The sequence below is a fragment of the Chiloscyllium plagiosum genome, unplaced genomic scaffold (assembly GCF_037043375.1).
Source record: "Chiloscyllium plagiosum isolate Xiang-an unplaced genomic scaffold, Cpla_swu_hap1 HiC_scaffold_46, whole genome shotgun sequence".
In the NCBI taxonomy this organism is placed as follows: domain Eukaryota; kingdom Metazoa; phylum Chordata; class Chondrichthyes; order Orectolobiformes; family Hemiscylliidae; genus Chiloscyllium; species Chiloscyllium plagiosum.
Window position 1 is genome coordinate 2,141,592 of NW_028270184.1, and position 18,508 is coordinate 2,160,099.

At 57.5% G+C, this 18,508-nt stretch overlaps 1 protein-coding gene across 1 annotated transcript; it reads left to right on the plus strand.

The window, feature by feature from the left end:
- Window positions 1-176: 176 nt before the first annotated feature.
- Window positions 177-14,076, plus strand: mrpl11 (mitochondrial ribosomal protein L11). The gene is made up of 6 exons (XM_087983565.1): window positions 177-264; window positions 4,445-4,574; window positions 9,040-9,135; window positions 11,146-11,239; window positions 13,174-13,333; window positions 13,688-14,076. The coding sequence occupies exons 2-6, from the start codon at window positions 4,452-4,454 to the stop codon at window positions 13,788-13,790; spliced, it is 576 nt and encodes a 191-aa protein (XP_087839691.1). The 5' UTR covers window positions 177-264; window positions 4,445-4,451; the 3' UTR covers window positions 13,791-14,076.
- The last annotated feature ends 4,432 nt before the right edge of the window (window positions 14,077-18,508 follow it).

The window sequence follows — 18,508 nt, forward strand, 5'->3', positions numbered from 1 at the left end:
GCGCAGGGGCACGTTTCATTTTCCATTGGATTAGATTACGTCAATCAACCTGCAGCGGGGGGGGGGCGCAGCAAGTTCGGTTGTCTCTCCAGGCACCTGTCATTCACCGGCAGCGGTACTGCGCCTGCGTGTTGCTGTGAGTCGCCCGGTGGATGCTGGGACTTGTAGTTCCTATTCCTAGCCTACAACCTGCATGGCGGCGCCCATGCTGCTGCTCACATCCTGAAGCTGTTCATTTTAAAGTTTTCAGGGTTTCTGTGGATTGTGAGTATCTGGGAAGGGGAACCTGTCAGGCTGCTTCTGCATTTTCATAGTTATTTGAATACCCATTAAGTTCAGCCTCTGTATTGAGTCCAGAGATTAAGTTGTAATTGTATCTTTGCTTCCCTTTATGGCTCCTGGTTATAAACCTTTTCACTTTTAACCTGTTACTTTTCTTTCTGAACTATTTAGTTTCTAGTTATAAAGATGTGTTTCTCTGTTTTAACCTGTTATCTGTCCTTCTGCCTCGCTCTAAGTACCCTATGATCTGTATGACCTTGTTTACTATGGTCTGCCTGTACTGCTCACAAAACAAAGCTTTTCACCATACTTAGGTACATGTAACTGCAATAAATCAAATCAAATCTAAATCTGAATTCTTTAGTCCTTAGCTTCTAGTTATAAGGATGGGTTTCTCTGTGTAATCTGTTATCTCTTTTTTTTTGTATTATTTAATCCTTAGTTTATAATTATATAGATGTTTCTGTCTTAATCTGCTCTCTCTCTCTCTTTCTCTCTTGTAATCCTTAACTTCTGGTTATAAGGATGAGTTCTTCTGTCAAACATGTTAACTCTCTGCATTCTTTAATTCTGAGCTTTTAGTTATAAGGATGATTTTTTTCCTGTCTTAGCCTGTTATGTCTGTCTCTGCGTTTGTTAATCCTTTAGCCTTTAGTTATAATAAGACATTTCACAGAATTGTTTTGGTGTAGATGGAGGCAAATCACCCCTTTGTGCCTGAACCAACTCTTCAATTGAACATCATTACCTTGTGCTGATCTCTTGCCTTTTCCCCATATCCCTGTGCATTATCTGTAGCCATAGTCCTGATGCCCTCTTGAATGCCTCTGTTGAGCCTGTCCCCACCACATTTCCAGGCAGTTCATTCCAAACCCTACTTACTCACTGCGTGAAGAAATTATTGTTGTTTTCTTTAGAAAACCCTTTCTTCCTTTTGATCATTTTAAATTGATGCCCTCTGTCACAGTGAGAGGAGTTGAGTAAAGATATCTTGCTGCAGTTATCCAGGCCTTTGGTGAGGCCACACCTTGAGTATTGTATGCAGTTTTGGTCTCCTAGTGTGAGGAAGGACATTGCTGCCATTGAGGGAGTCCAGTGAAAGTTCACCAGACTGATTCCCGGGATGGCAGGACTGACGTATGAAGAAAGACCAGATCAACTGGGCATTTACTCACTGGAATTTAGAAAAATTGGGTATGAGATCTCATACAAACATGTAAAGTCCTGATGGGACTGGACAGGATGGATACGGGAAGGATGTTCCCGATGTTGAGGAAGTCACAGTGTAAGAATAAGGGGTAAGCTATTCGGGACCGAGATGAAGAAGGATGTCTTCACTCAGGGAGCTGTGAACCTATGGAATTCTCTCCCACAGGAAGCTGTTGGGGCCAGTTCATTCATTAGATTCAAGAGGGAGCTGGATGTGGCCCTTGCAGCTAAAGGGATCAAGGGGTCTGGGGACTGGGTAGGAATGGGATACCCAGATTGCATGATCAGCCATGGTCATATTGAATGGTGGTACAGTTTGAAGGGCCGAATGGCCTACTCCTGCTCCTATTTTCTGTTTCTTTAAGAGTGGGAACTGTTTCTCCCCATCTACTGTGTCCAGCCCACTCATGATTTCAAAACCTCAATCAGATCTCCTCACAGCTGCCTTCTCTCCAAGAGAATAGTCCCAATATCTTCAATCTATCTTCTTAACTGACTTTTCTCATTTCAGTAAACATTCTTCTTCTGTCTTAATCTGTTACCTCAATCTGAGCAATCTTTAGGGTGAGAGGGGAAAGATACAAAAGAGACCTAAGGGGCAACTTTTTCACGCAGAGGGTGGTACGTGTATGGAATGAGCTGCCAGAGGATGTGGTGGAGGCTGGTACAATTACAACATTTAAGAGGCATTTGGATGGGTATATGAATAGGAAGGGTTTGGAGGGATATGGGCTGGGTGCTGGCAGGTGGGACTAGATTGGGTTGGGATATCTGGTCGGCATGGACGGGTTGGACCGAAGGGTCTGTTTCCGTGCTGTACATCTCTATGACTATGACTCTAATAGCGTACAATTATAAAGAAATATTTCTCTGTGGTGATGTGTTATTTCGATCACAGCCGAGGGATAGGCTTTGTGGTGAAATGTTGCAATGTGTATTCTAGGAGAAAGTGAGGTCTGCAGATGCTGGAGATCAAAGTTGAAACTTTATTGCTGGAACAGCACAGCAGGTCAGGCAGCATCCAGGGAACAGGAGATTCGACGTTTCGGGCACAGGCCCTTCTTCAGGAATGAGCAGAGAGTGTTCAGCAGGAGAAGATAAAAGGTAGGGAGGAGGGACTTGGAGGAGGGGAGTTGGAAATGTGATAGGTGGAAAGAGGTCAAGGTGAGGGTGATAGGTCGGAGTAGGATGGAGGCGGAGAGGTCAAGAAGAAGACTGCAGGTCAGGAAGGCGGTGCCGGGCTGGAAGGATCCGGCTGAGACAAGGTGGGGGGAGGGGGGATGAAGAAACTGGTGAAGTCCAAGTTCATCCCCTGCGGTTGGAGGGTTCCCAGTCGGAAGATAAGACGCTCCTCCTCCGACCGTCGGGTTGTTGTGGTTTGGCGGTGGATGAGTCCAATGACCTGCATATCCTCGGTGGAGTGGGAGGGGGAGTTGAAATGCTGTGCCACAGGTTGGTTGGGTTGGTTCGTCCGGGTGGCCCAGAGGTGCTCTCTGAATCGCTCCGCAAGTAGGCGGCCTGTCTCCCCAATATAGAGGAGGCCACACCGGCTGCAGCGGATGCAGTAGATGATGTGGGTGGAGGTGCAGGTGAATCTGTGGCGGATATGGAAGTTTCCTTTGGGGCCTTGGAGAGAAGTGAGGGGGGAGGTGTGGGCGCAAGTGTTGCACCTCCTGCGGTTGCAAGGGAAGGTGCCGGGAGTGGTGGTTGGGTCGGCAGCCGGTGTGGCCTCCTCTATATTGGGGAGACAGGCCGCCTACTTGCGGAGCGATTCAGAGAGCACCTCTGGGCCACCCGGACGAACCAACCCAACCAACCTGTGGCACAGCATTTCAACTCCCCCTCCCACTCCACTGAGGATATGCAGGTCATTGGACTCATCCACCGCCAAACCACAACAACCCGACGGTCGGAGGAGGAGCGTCTTATCTTCCGACTGGGAACCCTCCAACCGCAGGGGATGAACTTGGACTTCACCAGTTTCTTCATCCCCCCTCCCCCCACCCTGTCTCAGCCGGATCCTTCCAGCCCGGCACCGCCTTCCTGACCTGCAGTCTTCTTCTTGACCTCTCCGCCTCCACCCTACTCCGACCTATCACCCTCACCTTGACCTCTTTCCACCTATCACATTTCCAACTCCCCTCCTTCAAGTCCCTCCTCCCTACCTTTTATCTTCTCCTGCTGAACACTCTCTGCTCATTCCTGAAGAAGGGCCTGTGCCCGAAACGTCGAATCTTCTGTTCCCTAGATGCTGCCTGACCTGCTGTGCTGTTCCAGCAATAAAGTTTCAACAATGTGTATTCTATTCTTGGCTCCTGTAGCCACTGTCCGTTGTCTTTTTTTTTACAAAAGAACTGTCCGGGTAAACCTGGTCAGGCTGCCCCATCCTGGCCACAGCGCAGGCTCTGGTTGGGAGATTTTGTTTGTAAAGGTGTTTAGTTTGGGATGATGTTTAGCGTGGGCTGGTTATCTGTTTGATTCACCCCCGTCCAGACCTCCCACTGTGTTCCACAGCTGAGAAAGGAGTTTTTCCCAGTCGCTGTTATAATGCAGGGAACGTGCCACCCAATCCGTACACCGCAAGCACACAATGTGGGAATGCTGTACGAGTGCTGGGATAATACAGCCACACGGTCATACAGCATGGAAACAGACCTTACAGTCCAACTTGTCCCTGCTGACCATGTTCTCAAACTAACCTAGTCCACCACAGCCCGTGGCTCCCCCTGATCCACATCACTTGATGCCTCCTCACAGAATCTAAGAGGTCAGTATGGGAACATTTCCCCTGTTCGAACCCAGGCACCTTGCCTGAGTGCACTAAGATTTTCAGAGTATCTCATTTTGTCATCTCTGTAATGAAAGGTTCCAGGATTCCCTCTGGGCTGGGCATTGGGCAAACTGTCTCCATCACTGTCCATTCACTCATCCTTTCTCTTCCTCCTTTGTGCAGACTCAAAATGTCCAAGCTCACCCGAACCACCAGGGCAGTGAAGAAGGTGGAAGCTGGCAGTATGATCAGAGCGATCCTACGCTCAGGACAGGCAGCCCCCGGACCCCCGCTCGGTCCCACCCTCGGTCAGGTACAGAGCCTGTGGTCAAACACGCCCCCCACCCTCGGTCAGGTACAGAGCCTGTGGTTAAACACAGCCCCCGGACCCCCGCTCGGTCCCACCCTCGGTCAGGTACAGAGCCTGTGGTTAAACACGCACCCCCTCCCCCGCTCGGTGCCATCCTCGGTCAGGTACAGAGCCTGTGGTTAAACACGGCCCCCGGACCCCCGCTCGGTCCCACCTTCGGTCAGGTACAGAGCCTGTGGTTAAACACGGCCCCCGGACCCCCGCTCGGTCCCACCCTCGGTCAGGTACAGAGCCTGTGGTTAAACACGGCCCCCGGAATCCGCTCGGTCCCACCCTCGGTCAGGTACAGAGCCTGTGGTTAAACACGGACCCCGGACCCCCGCTCGGACCCACCCTCGGTCAGGTACAGAGTCTGTGGTTAAACACACACCCCCTCCCCCGCTCGGTCCCACCCTCGGTCAGGTACAGAGCCTGTGGTTAAACACGCACCCCCTCCCCCGCTCGGTGCCATCCTCGGTCAGGTACAGAGCCTGTGGTTAAACACGGCCCCTGGACCCCCGCTCGGTCCCACCCTCGGTCAGGTACAGAGCCTGTGGTTAAACACGCACCCCCTCCCCCGCTCGGTGCCATCCTCGGTCAGGTACAGAGCCTGTGGTTAAACACGGCCCCCGGACCCCCGCTCGGTCCCACCCTCAGTCAGGTACAGAGTCTGTGGTTAAACACGGCTCCCGGACCCCCGCTCGGTCCCACCCTCAGTCAGGTACAGAGTCTGTGGTTAAACACGCACCCCCTCCCCCGCTCGGTCCCACCCTCGGTCAGGTACAGAGCCTGTGGTCAAACACGCACCCCCTCCCCCGCTCGGTCCCACCCTCGGTCAGGTACAGAGCCTGTGGTCAAACACGCACCCCCTCCCCCGCTCGGTCCCACCCTCGGTCAGGTACAGAGTCTGTGGTTAAATACGGCTCCCGGACCCCCGCTCGGTCCCACCCTCGGTCAGGTACAGAGCCTGTGGTCAAACACGCACCCCCTCCCCCGCTCGGTCCCACCCTCGGTCAGGTACAGAGCCTGTGGTTAAACACAGCCCCCGGACCCCCGCTCGGTCCCACCCTCGGTCAGGTACAGAGTCTGTGGTTAAACACGGCCCCCGGACCCCCGCTCGGTCCCACCCTCGGACAGGTACAGAGCCTGTGGTCAAACACGGACCCCGGACCCCCGCTCGGTCCCACCCTCGGTCAGGTACAGAGCCTGTGGTCAAACACGCACCCCCTCCCCCGCTCGGTCCCACCCTCGGTCAGGTACAGAGTCTGCGGTTAAACACGGCTCCCGGACCCCCGCTCGGTCCCACCCTCGGTCAGGTACAGAGCCTGTGGTTAAACACACACCCCCTCCCCCGCTCGGTCCCACCCTCGGTCAGGTACAGAGCCTGTGGTCAAACACGCACCCCCTTCCCCGCTCTGTCCCACCCTCGGTCAGGTACAGAGCCTGTGGTCAAACACGCACCCCCTCCCCCGCTCGGTCCCACCCTCGGTCAGGTACAAAGACTGTGGTTAAACACATCCCCCGGACCCCCGCTCTGTCCCACCCTCGGTCAGGTACAGAGTTTATGGTCAAACACGGCCCCCGGACCCCCGCTCGGTCCCACCCTCGGTCAGGTACAGAGCCTGTGGTTAAACACGGACCCCGGACCCCCGCTCGGTCCCACCCTCGGTCAGGTACAGAGCCTGTGGTTAAACACGGACCCCGGACCCCCGCTCGGTCCCACCCTCGGTCAGGTACAGAGCCTGTGGTCAAACACGGGCCCCGGACCCCCGCTCGGTCCCACCCTCGGTCAGGTACAGAGCCTGTGGTTAAACACGCACCCCCTCCCCCGCTCGGTCCCACCCTCGGTCAGGTACAGAGCCTATGGTCAAACACGGGCCCCAGACCCCCGCTCGGTCCCACCCTCGGTCAGGTACAGAGTCTGTGGTTAAACACGGCCCCCGGACCCCCGCTCGGTCCCACCCTCGGTCAGGTACAGAGACTGTGGTCAAACACGCACCCCCTCCCCCGCTCAGTCCCACCCTCGGTCAGGTACAGAGCCTGTGGTTAAACACAGCCCCCGGACCCCCGCTCGGTCCCACCCTCGGTCAGGTACAGAGCCTGTGGTTAAACACGGCTCCCGGACCCCCGCTCGGTCCCACCCTCGGTCAGGTACAGAGCCTGTGGTCAAACACGCACCCCCTCCCCCGCTCGGTCCCACCCTCGGTCAGGTACAGAGCCTGTGGTTAAACACAGCCCCCGGACCCCCGCTCGGTCCCACCCTCGGTCAGGTACAGAGCCTGTGGTTAAACACGGCCCCCGGACCCCCGCTCGGTCCCACCCTCGGTCAGGTACAGAGACTGTGGTTAAACACGGCCCCCGGACCCCCGCTCGGTCCCACCCTCGGTCAGGTACAGAGCCTGTGGTTAAACACGGCCCCCGGACCCCCGCTCTGTCCCACCCTCGGTCAGGTACAGAGTCTGTGGTTAAACACGCACCCCCTCCCCGGCTCGCTCCCACCCTCGGTCAGGTACAGAGTCTGTGGTTAAACACGCACCCCCTCCCCCGCTCGGTCCCACCCTCGGTTAGGTACAGAGCCTGTGGTCAAACATGCCCCTGGACCCCCGCTCGGTCCCACCCTCGGTCAGGTACAGAGCCTGTGGTTAAACACGGCTCCCGGACCCCCGCTCGGTCCCACCTTCGGTCAGGTACAGAGCCTGTGGTTAAACACGGACCCCGGAACCCGCTCGGTCCCACCTTCGGTCAGGTACAGAGTCTGTGGTTAAACACGCACCCCCTCCCCCGCTCGGTCCCACCCTCGGTCAGGTACAGAGCCTGTGGTCAAACACGGCCCCCGAACCCCCGCTCGGTCCCACCCTCGGTCAGGTACAGAGCCTGTGGTTAAACACGCATCCCCTCCACCGCTCGGTCCCACCCTCGGTCAGGTACAGAGCCTGTGGTTAAACACGCCCCCCCACCCTCGGTCAGGTACAGAGCCTGTGGTCAAACACACTCCCCTTCCCCACTCGGTCCCACCCTCGGTCAGATACAGAGCCTGTGGTCAAACACACTCCCCTTCCCCACTCGGTCCCACCCTCAGTCAGGTACAGAGTCTGTGGTCAAACATGCCCCCCACCCTCTGTCAGGTACAGAGCCTGTGGTTAAACACGCCCCCCCACCCTCGGTCAGGTACAGAGTCTGTGGTTAAACACGCCCCCTTCCCCCTCCCCACCCTCGGTCAGGTACAGAGCCTGTGGTTAAACACGCCCCCCCCACCCCCACCCTCGGTCAGGTACAGAGCCTGTGGTTAAACACGCCCCCCCACCCCCACCCTCGGTCAGGTACAGAGTCTGTGGTTAAACACGCCCCCCCACCCCCACCCTCGGTCAGGTACAGAGCGTGTGGTTAAACACGCCCCCCCCCCCCCCCCCCCCACCCTCGGTCAGGTACAGAGCCTGTGGTTAAACACGCCCCCCCACCCTCGGTCAGGTACAGAGTCTGTGGTTAAACACGCCCCCCCACCCCCACCCTCGGTCAGGTACAGAGCCTGTGGTTAAACACGCCCCCCACCCTCAGTCAGGTACAGAGTCTGTGGTTAAACACGCTCTCCCCCACCCTCGGTCAGGTACAGAGTCTGTGGTTAAACACGCTCCCCCCACCCTTGGTCAGGTACAGAGTTTGTGGTCAAACATGCCCCCACCCTCGGTCAGGTACAGAGCGTGTGGTTAAACACGCCCCCCCCCCCCCCCCCCCCACCCTCGGTCAGGTACAGAGCCTGTGGTTAAACACGCCCCCCCACCCTCGGTCAGGTACAGAGTCTGTGGTTAAACACGCCCCCCCACCCCCACCCTCGGTCAGGTACAGAGCCTGTGGTTAAACACGCCCCCCACCCTCAGTCAGGTACAGAGTCTGTGGTTAAACACGCTCTCCCCCACCCTCGGTCAGGTACAGAGTCTGTGGTTAAACACGCTCCCCCCACCCTTGGTCAGGTACAGAGTTTGTGGTCAAACATGCCCCCACCCTCTGTCAGGTACAGAGCCTGTGGTTAAACATGCCCCCCCCCCCCCCCCCCCACCCTCGGTCAGGTTTGGAGTCTGTGGTTAAACACCCCCCCCCTCAGTCAGCGCCCGCTCCCTCAGCGCTGGCCCTCAGTCAGCACCCGCTCCCTCAGCGCTGGCCCTCAGTCAGCACCCGCTCCCTCAGCGCTGGCCCTCTGACAGCGCCCACTCCCTCAGCGCTGGCCCTCAGTCAGCGCCCGCTCCCTCAGCGCTGGCCCTCAGTCAGCGCCCGCTCCCTCAGCGCTGGCCCTCAGTCAGAGCCCGCTCCCTGCACGCTGACCTGCCTGTGGAATGAGCCCCTTCCTGAATAATTGGGAGGGATTCCCTATATGCCCCATCTTTACCCCCTACTCCGAGCCAAGGACTCACTGTCTGCCCTTTTCTCCCTGCAGAGGGGGATTCCAATCGGCCAGTTCTGTAAGGAATTCAACGAGAGGACAAAGGACATGAAGGAGGGAATTCCTCTGCCTGTCCGGATCCTGGTCAATGTAAGTTTCACAGGAATGTACCAGGGGCTGTGGGCACCTCTTTTCCCCATCCCTACCTGCACCAGGAACTCTGTCCGAGGGCAGTTGTCAGGTAATCACCTTGGGTTTGGAGCTACATGGAGACCAGGCCGGGTAAGGAAGGCAGATTTCCCTCCTTAAAGGGGCATTAGCGATCCGGCTGGGGGGGGGTTTACAGTCAGTGCTGGTCACTGTCCCCCAAGACCAGCTTCCGACTCCAAATACAAAAATCCCAGAGCAACTGCGGGTGCTGGAAATCTGAGAGAGTCACACCTGCTGGAAGAACTCAGCAGGTCTGTCAGCGTCTGTGGAGAGAGGAGCAGAGTTTGTGGTCATTAACTCTGCTTTCTCTCCCCAGATACTGCCAGACCTGCTGAGTTTCTCCAGCAATTTCAGCTTCTGATTGTGAAAACCTCCCAGTGGGACTGCTGTCTCCACAGGGTCAGTGTGTGATAGTGTCCCACTCCCCCCCTGCCCAGCTCCTCATGTCAGGGAGGTAATGACAGGCCTCCTTACTACCCTGATCTCCCGCTCTCCTGGACGGGGGGGCGGGGGGGAATGAGGGGTATTGATCCCCGCTCTGACTCTCCCTAAGGGGGGGAGGGTGAGGGGTATTGATCCCCGCTCTGTCTCTCCCTAAGGGGGGGTGAGGGGTATTGATCCCCGCTCTGTCTCTCCCTAAGGGGGGGGGGGGGGTGAGGGGTATTGATCCCCGCTCTGTCTCTCCCTAAGGGGGGGGGGTGTGAGGGGTATTGATCCCCGTTCTGACTCTCCCTGGGAGGGGGGTTGGGGGGTGTTTCTGTCCCCTGTGGGGTGGTGAGGGGTATTGATCCCCGCTCTGACTCTCCCTGGGAGTGGGGGTGGGGGGTGTTTCTGTCCCCGTGGGGGGGTGAGGGGTATTGATCCCTGCTCTGTCTCTCCCTGGGAGGGGTGTTGGGGGGTGTTTCTGTCCCCCTTGGGGGGGTGAGGGGTATTGATCCCCGCTTTGACTCTCCCTGGGAGGGGGGTGAGGGGTATTGATCCCTGCTCTGTCTCTCCCTAAGGGGGGGAGGGGTGAGGGGTATTGATCCCCGCTCTGACTCTCCCTAAGAGGGGGGTGAGGGGTATTGATCCCCGCTCTGACTCTCCCTGGGAGGGGGGTGGGGGTTGTTTCTGTCCCCGTGGAGGGGTGAGGGGTATTGATCCCCGCTCTGACTCTCCCTGGGAGGGGGGGTGGGGGGTGTTTCTGACCCTGTGGGGGGGTGAGGGGTATTGATCCCCACTCTGACTCTCCCTGGGAGGGGGGGTGGGGGGTGTTTCTGTCCCCGTGGGAGGTGGGGGGGGTGGGTGAGGGTATTGATCCCCGCTCTGACTCTCCCTGGGAGGGGGGGTGGGGGGTGTTTCTGTCCCCGTGGGGGGGTGAGGGTATTGATCCCCGCTCTGACTCTCCCTGGGAGGGGGGGTGGGGGGTGTTTCTGACCCTGTGGGGGGGTGAGGGGTATTGATCCCCGCTCTGACTCTCCCTGGGAGGGGGGTTGGGGGGTGTTTCTGTCCCTGTGGGAGGTGGGGGGGGTGGGTGAGGGGTATTGATCCCCGCTCTGACTCTCCCTGGGAGGGGGGGGGTGGGGGGTGTTTCTGACCCCGTGGGGGGGTGGGGGGTATTGATCCCCGCTCTGACTCTCCCTGGGAGGGGGGTGGGGGGTGTTTCTGACCCTGTGGGGGGGTGAGGGGTATTGATCCCCGCTCTGACTCTCCCTGGGAGGGGGGGTGGGGGGTATTGATCCCCGCTCTGACTCTCCCTGGGAGGGGGGGTGGGGGGTATTGATCCCCGCTCTGACTCTCCCTGGGAGGGGGGGTGGGGGGTGTTTCTGTCCCCGTGGGAGGTGGGGGGGGTGGGTGAGGGGTATTGATCCCCGCTCTGACTCTCCCTGGGAGGGGGGGTGGGGGGTGTTTCTGACCCCGTGGGGGGGGTGAGGGGTATTGATCCCCGCTCTGACTCTCCCTGTGTTCTAGCCTGACCGGACCTACCAGCTGAAGATCAACCTGCCCACAACCTCCTACTTCCTGAAGGCAGCAGCTGGCATTGAGAAGGGGGCAGCCCGGGCAGGTCAGTGCCCATCGGGGAGGTGGTGGGGGGGGTGGTGGGGGGGGGGGGGGGGGGGGGGGGGGGAGGTGAAAGGGCGATCGCACTGAGCGACTCAGACTGTAGAGGGGAGTGAGCCGGGCTCAGGGGTAATACACAGAATTAAACAGGGGAGGGAGAGGGATTGGACTGTTTGGGGGGGGGGGGGGTTGGTGAAGGGAATCGATTCGGGCACATGAGCAGAGGCAACATATTAAACCCCCAAAACCTCCCCCCACTGCGAACCCCTTGTGTGTGAGAGACAGTAACCCACTCTCTGGGATAAAGGGCTAACAGAGAGCACTGATGGGAGTAACACAGTCAATGTGCTCTCGATAGGAGTGTTCAATACACTGAGCTGGGAGGACCACTAACACCTAGCAATGTCCATCCAACATTGGCCAAGGGATGGCTAACAGAGCAGGATAGTGGATGGATGGTGTTCAGGCCAGAGGGAGGTTTCTGCTGCTGTTGCCCAGGGGCCAGTGTTTGTTGGTCCTGACACGTTTGGTGGTCTGGATGTGGTGTGCGGGGACTATTTCCGCATTTGTGAATGAGACAACCCAGGGAGAAGTTGCAAAGAGTGGAGGGGTATGGTGAGGAATTGCCAGCAGGACACTGAAGGGTCTGTTTCTGTGCTGTACATCTCTGTGACACGTCGCTGGAGAGGGCAGATGAGATGTGAGCTGATGCTGGAAAGGAAACGAGGAGATCGTACAAACTGGGGGTGACCCTTGTAAAGGGGAGGGAGCTTGCTGCAGCAGCAGAGGGAGCTGGGCGTCTGTGTGTGCACTGGTCACTGAAGGAGACAGCAGTCAATGCAGCAGGCACTGTCCTCCCCTTCATTGACAGAGGCATATCCTACAGGAACGGGGAGGAGATGCTGAACTGGTCCATGACACTGGTTAGACCTCAGCTGGAGATGGGTGTCGTGTTGTGGACACCACGTTATCAGAAAGATGTGAGCACATTGGGGAGGGAGAACAGGAGAGGTTAATGATTGTGGGTCCAGGGATGAGGGTAGATCAGGGATACTGGGGCTGCTCTCCTTGGAGATTATTGGAATGATGAGGGAGCTGGGCCTGTGATAGGCAGAGTAAGGGGCTGGGGGCTTCTGTGATCGTGTCGAGTGTGTGTGTGTGTGTATGTGTGTGTGTGAGTGTGTGTGAGAGAGAGAGTGTGTGTGTGAGAGAGAGAGTGTGTGTGTGTGTGTGTGTGTGTGTGTGTGTGAGAGAGAGAGAGAGAGAGTGTGTGTGTGGGAGAGAGAGCGAGAGAGAAAGAGTGTGAGAGAGAGAAAAAAAAAGAGTGAGAGAGAGAGTGAGTGTGTGAGAGAGAGAGAGAGTGTATGTGTGTGGGAGAGAGAGAGAGAGAGAGTGAGAGAGTGAGAGAGAGCGAGAGAGAAAGAAAGAGTGTGTGAGAGAGAAAGAAAAAGAGTGAGAGAGAGAGTGAGTGTGAGAGAGAGTGTGTGAGAGACAGAGAGAGTGTGAGAGAGAGTGAGTGCGTTACAGCTCCCCCCATACATACACACTCTCTCTCACTCACTCTCTCTCTCTCTCTCTCTCTCTCACACACACACACACCCACACCCCACACACACACCCCACACACACACCCCACACACACACCCCACACACACACACCCCACACACACACACCCCACACACCCCCCGCGCACACAGTGAGCAGTTAAGGGATGTGTGTGGGGTGTGGTCCAATTCTGCCTTCAAGAGAGCGACCGGATGGTTATTAGGGTAGCAATGGTGCCCAGAGTGTACCGGTGAGGGGGCAGTGGGCAGTGGTCTGGAGGCCTGTGATGGGCAGTGTAAGGGGCTGAGGACTTCTGGGATTGTGTTGGAGTGTGGCAGTGCAGGGACGTGGGGCTGGTTGTTGTGGTCTGACTGGGTTACCCCTCCCCGCAGGACATGAGGTGGCTGGCATGGTGACGGTGAAACATATCTACGAGATAGCGAAGGTGAAGTCGCAGGATGAGAGTTTCCGGCTGCAGGACATGTCGCTGGAGAATGTCTGCAAGACCCTGATTGGCTGTGCCAAATCCCTCGGGATCAAGGTGGTACCAGAGTAAGTCAGCGCCCACCCCACGCGAGCGCCACTGTCCCTCTCCCGACATGTGAGGGATAACACTGGCCTGGTGTCGGGAATGATATTGGGATCCAGCTCTCGCTGCTTGCTACAGGCAGAGCATCAGGCTGGGGTGTGATGCATTCCCTGGTCGAGCGGCCCCCCAGGGTGGGGGTCTGGTGGTTGGGCTCTCGCCCATCAGGATGGCGAGGGGGGTGGGTGAGAGGATTTCCCTCCCCCTCCCGCCCCACGCAGTCGAAGCTGGTAATGGGGCTGTTGGGATGGTGATGAGTATCTGCCCGTGTGTGACGGTGTCCCTGCCTGACCTCCGACCTCTCCCCCCTGACCCCACAGGCTGACGGCGGAGGATTACGCCCGTTTCCAGGAGCAGAGAGAGGAGCAGCTCAGAGCTGAGGCAGCCTCCCTCGAACCCACCAGCACCAAGAGGAAGGAATGACCGAGCGGGAGAGGGTCGCATCGTCATGGCAACGATACACAGAGGGAGCCGGGTCACTGCCTCACCCCCTCCCTGACGCACAAACACACCCTCCCTCCCCCCCCCCCCCACCCCCACCCTGTCAGACAGCCTCCGGGGTCACAGGGTCTGGGGGGGGGGGGGGGGGGGGAGAGGGTGGGGTGCGACTCAGTGTTCCAGAGTCTTGGATCGGGGCAGGGTGTCTCAGGGTCTCAGTCTAGGGTGGGGTGCAGTGTGGGATAGGAGTCTCAGGGGCTGGACTTCACTGGGTCTGGAATCCAGGGACAGGTGGGGTACCAGACTCCGGGACAGGGTGGGGGGTCCCAGGGTCTGGAGTCTGGCTGGGGCTGGAATCCAGGGGCAGGTGGGGGTACCAGACTCCGGTACAGGATGGGGGGGGTCCCAGGGTCTGGAGTCTGGCTGGGGCTGGGTCTGGAATCCAGGGACAGGTGGGGTACCAGACTCCGGGACAGGGTGGGGGGTCCCAGGGTCTGGAGTCTGGCTGGGGCTGGAATCCAGGGGCAGGTGGGGGTACCAGACTCCGGGACAGGGTGGGGGGGGGGTCCCAGGGTCTGGAGTCTGGCTGGGGCTGGGTCTGGAATCCAGGGGCAGGTGGGGGTACCAGACTCCGGTACAGGGTGGGGGGGGGGTCCCAGGGTCTGGAGTCTGGCTGGGGCTGGATCCCCGTGTCCTGGGGAGGCTGTCTTTTGGGGGTCCACATTCAGGTGGTGGTCTCTGGTTCCTGGGTGGGGGGGGGGGGGGGGGGGGGTGTCCTGTTGTTTGGGGAGCTCCTGTCTGTACCAGGTACCGTTCTCCCCTCTCCCCGAGTGTGTGTGTGTGTGAATGTCTGAATCCTTTAGCCCACACTGTCGATCCTGTAACTATTAAAGGCAATGAATGAATGTAGCCCCCACCTCTGCTTCTTGTCTCTGTGTGTGGGGGGGCGGGGGTGAAGGAGAAGCCCTCAACTCCTCCTCTTCCCCCCCCCACACACACACACACACACACACAACCACAGCATAGGCACAGTTACCAAACCTGTTGTGTCCCCAGCACTTCCCTGCATCACCAGCAGAGGACAGCATTGCTCACAGGATGCGTGTCAGACTCCAGGCGCTCCCAGCTGAAGCCGAGTCCGGGGAGACCTGGACTCACTTGTGTCTGAGTGAGTTGGGACGGGGTGGGGAAATGTCCCTGTCGCACTCAGATTGTGTGCACGCACAGTAGAGCCCGGCGTAGCTGTGATACCTTCACAGTCGAATATCTTACCTGGGCCCACAGACACTGAAACAGCTCTCCGCGAGGTGCAACATTGGGGTTTAGATGCTGTTTGTGATGGTGCCCCCCCCAACCTCACCTTGTGCCCCTTCACTGACACTGGCAGCTCAACTGGGACAGTCATCACAGTTTGCAAACTCTGAGAGCAAGAGTCTCACTGCTGTTCACAGAGAGGACAGTGTGTGGTCAGTCAGAGAAACTGGACTGCAATAACATTGCTATCTGTCTTAACAGCACACTGGGATCTGGCCAGGATTTATTAGAAACTCTGAACAAAGAGGGAGGTCGATACATTAATAGCCGGGGATCAGTAACCCTTTCTGCCTCCCTCAGTGAGTGCAGTCTCCTCATTGCGAGTGAGAGAGCTGAATCCGGGACCATTACAGTTCCCTGCAGATTGTATCCCAGCCCAATCGGAGACTGTCCCTCAGGGTAAAGGCACACCCCCCTCTCCTCAGCACCAGGCTCTTGCTACTGATCAGCCAATTCCTGCAGCTCCATCCCTGGCACCACACATCTGACCCTCCATTCTGTCTTCCCACCTGAGATATACTGAGTTCAATTGAGCATTGCTGTCCCACACCTGAACACTGCACTGTCGGAGGGTCAGTGCTGAGGGAGCGGGCACTGTCGGAGGGTCAGTGCTGAGGGAGCGGGCACTGTCGGAGGGTCAGTGCTGAGGGAGCGGGCACTGTCAGAGGGTCAGTGCTGAGGAAGCGGGCACTGTCAGAGGGTCAGCGCTGAGGGAGCGGGCACTGTCAGAGGGTCAGTGCTGAGGGAGTGCTACACTGTCAGAGGGTCAGTGCTGAGGGAGTGCCTCACTGTCGGAGGGTCAGTGCTGAGGGAGTGGGCACTGAGACGGTCAGTGCTGAGGGAGTGGGCACTGTCGGAGGGTCAGAGCTGATAGAGACAGCACTGTGAGACGGTCAGTGCTGAAGGAGTGGGCACTGTTGGAGGGTCAGTGCTGAGGGAGTGCTACACTATCAGAGGGTCAGTGCTGAGGGAGTGCCTCACTGTCGGAGGGTCAGTGCTGAGGGAGTGGGCACTGTCAGAGGGTCAGAGCTGATAGCGACATCACTGTGAGAGGGTCAGTGCTGAGGGAGCGGGCACTGTCAGAGGGTCAGTGCTGAGGGAGCGGGCACTGTCGGAGGGTCAGCGCTGAGGGAGCGGGCACTGTCGGAGGGTCAGCGCTGAGGGAGCGGGCACTGTCAGAGGGTCAGTGCTGAGGGAGTGGGCACTGTCGGAGTGTCCGCGCTGAGGGAGTGCCGCACTGTCGGAGGGTCAGCGCTGAGGGAGCGGGCACAATCTGTAACCTCATGGCCCGGCATATTCCCCCCCTCAACCATAACCATCAGGCCAGGGGATCAATCCTGGTTCAATGGAGAGTGCAGTAGGGTATGTCAGGGACAGCACCAGGCAGACCAGCAGATGAGGTGTTAACCTGGTCAAGAAAACAAACAGGGTCTCTTCCGTTAGATCCATCTCGGGCTCCTCCAGTGGTCTCCAGCATCACAGACACCAGTCTCCAGCCAATTCGATTCTCTCCACCTGATATCAAGAAATGACTGGAGGCACTGCATACTGTAAAGGCAATGGGCCCTGATAACATTCCGGCAATGGCACTAAAGACGTGTGCTCCAGAACCTGCCATTGCTGTTCCAGTCCAGTTACAATACTGGCATCTACCCGACAATGTGGGACATTGCCCAGGTGTGTCCTGTACACAGAAAGCAGGACAGATCCAACCCGGCCAATTACCGTCCACTCAGTCTCCTCTCCATCATCAGGAAAGTGATGGAAGGGCTCAGTAACAGTGCTCTCAGGCAGCACCCGCTCAGCAATAACCAGCTCAGTGACACCCAGTTTGGGTCCCCCCCCCCCCAGGGTCACTCGGCTCCTGACCTCATTCCAGCCTTGGGTCAAACACGGACAAAAGGCACTGAATCCCAGAGGGGAGGGGAGAGGGACAGCCCGTGACATCAAGGCTGTGTTTAACCGAGTGTGGCATCAAGGAGCCCGGGCAAACTGGGATCAATGGGTGTCAGGGGGCAGACCCTCCACTGGTTGGAGTCACACTAGTACATAGGAAAATGGTTTTTATTGGAGGGTCAGCCATCTCAGCTCCAGGCCATCTCTGCAGGACTCCCTCAGGGGAGTGTCCTCGCCCCAACCACCTTCAGCTGCTTCATCAATGACCCTCCCTCCATCAGAAGGTCCCGAGTGGGGGATGGTCGCTGGTGATTGCACAGTGTTCAGCATCATTCACCACCCCTCAGATACTGAAGCAGTCTGGGTTCAAATGGAACAAGTCCAGGCTTGGGCTGACCAGTGGCAAGTAATATTCACACCACACAAATACCAGGCCATGACCATCACCAATAAGAGACAGTCTAACCATCTCCCCTTGACATTCAATGGTGTTACCATCACTGAATCCCCCCCCCCCCCACTATCAACATCCTGGGGGTTACCATTGACCAGAAACTCTACTGGACTCACCACATCAACCCAGCGGCTACAAGAGCAGGTCAGAGGCTGGGAATCCTGCAGCGAGTAACTCCCCTCCTGACTCCCCCAAAAGCCTGTCCCACCATCTACAAGGCACAAGGCAGGAGGGTGAGGGAACACTCCCCACTTGTCCTTGCAGTGGGTAGTGGTTTTGGGTTTAGAAGGTGAATTTCTACAGTACATCTTGTAGGTGGTACACACTGCTCAGTAGCACTGGGCAGCATATATATGGGAACCCCACCCCCTGCAAGTTCCCCTCCGAGCCCCTCACCATCCCGACTTGGAAAAGCCGTTCCCTCAGTCTGGCTGGGTCAGAATCCTGGGATTCCCTCCCTAAGGGACACTGTGGGTCTACCCACAGCACATGGACTGCAGCGGGTCAAGAAGGCAGCTCACCCCCACCTTCTCAAGGGGGCAACTAGGGACAGGGGGCAGTAAATCCTGGGCCCAGCCAGCGATGGTCAAATCGCAGCAGAGAATTGAAGAACCCGAGATCCCGTCTGCCATCTTGGAAGTGGTGAAAGTTCCTATGTCCATACCTGGAAGAAGAACATTGGGGGGGTGAGGGTGGGGGAAGATCTCCCTGGGGTCCTGGGACCAATATTTAACCTTTGGCCAACATTACTAATAACAGATGATCCAGATCATTCCCTCATTACTGTGTGTGGGATCTTGCTTTGCAACATTTGGCTGCTCCTTTGCCCACATTACAACAGCTCGTATAGTCCCCCAAAAAATGTCCTTCATTGAGGATGAAGTTTCAGGATAAGGTCAGGGCAAATTGGAGTGTGGCTTGCAAATAGAGTCATAGAGATGCACAGCATGGAAACAGACCCTTCGGTCCACCTCGTCCATGCCAACCCAATATCCTAAATTAATCTAGTCCCATTTGTCAGCACTTGGCCCGTATCCCT

Bases quoted from the DNA above. Each gene is read 5' to 3' on its own strand.
- mrpl11 (XM_087983565.1), top strand. From the start codon at position 4,452: ATGTCCAAGCTCACCCGAACCACCAGGGCAGTGAAGAAGGTGGAAGCT. The intron at 4,575-9,039 runs GTACAGAGCCTG...TTCTCCCTGCAG, and splicing joins TCGGTCCCACCCTCGGTCAG to AGGGGGATTCCAATCGGCCA. The intron at 9,136-11,145 runs GTAAGTTTCACA...CCTGTGTTCTAG, and splicing joins CTGTCCGGATCCTGGTCAAT to CCTGACCGGACCTACCAGCT.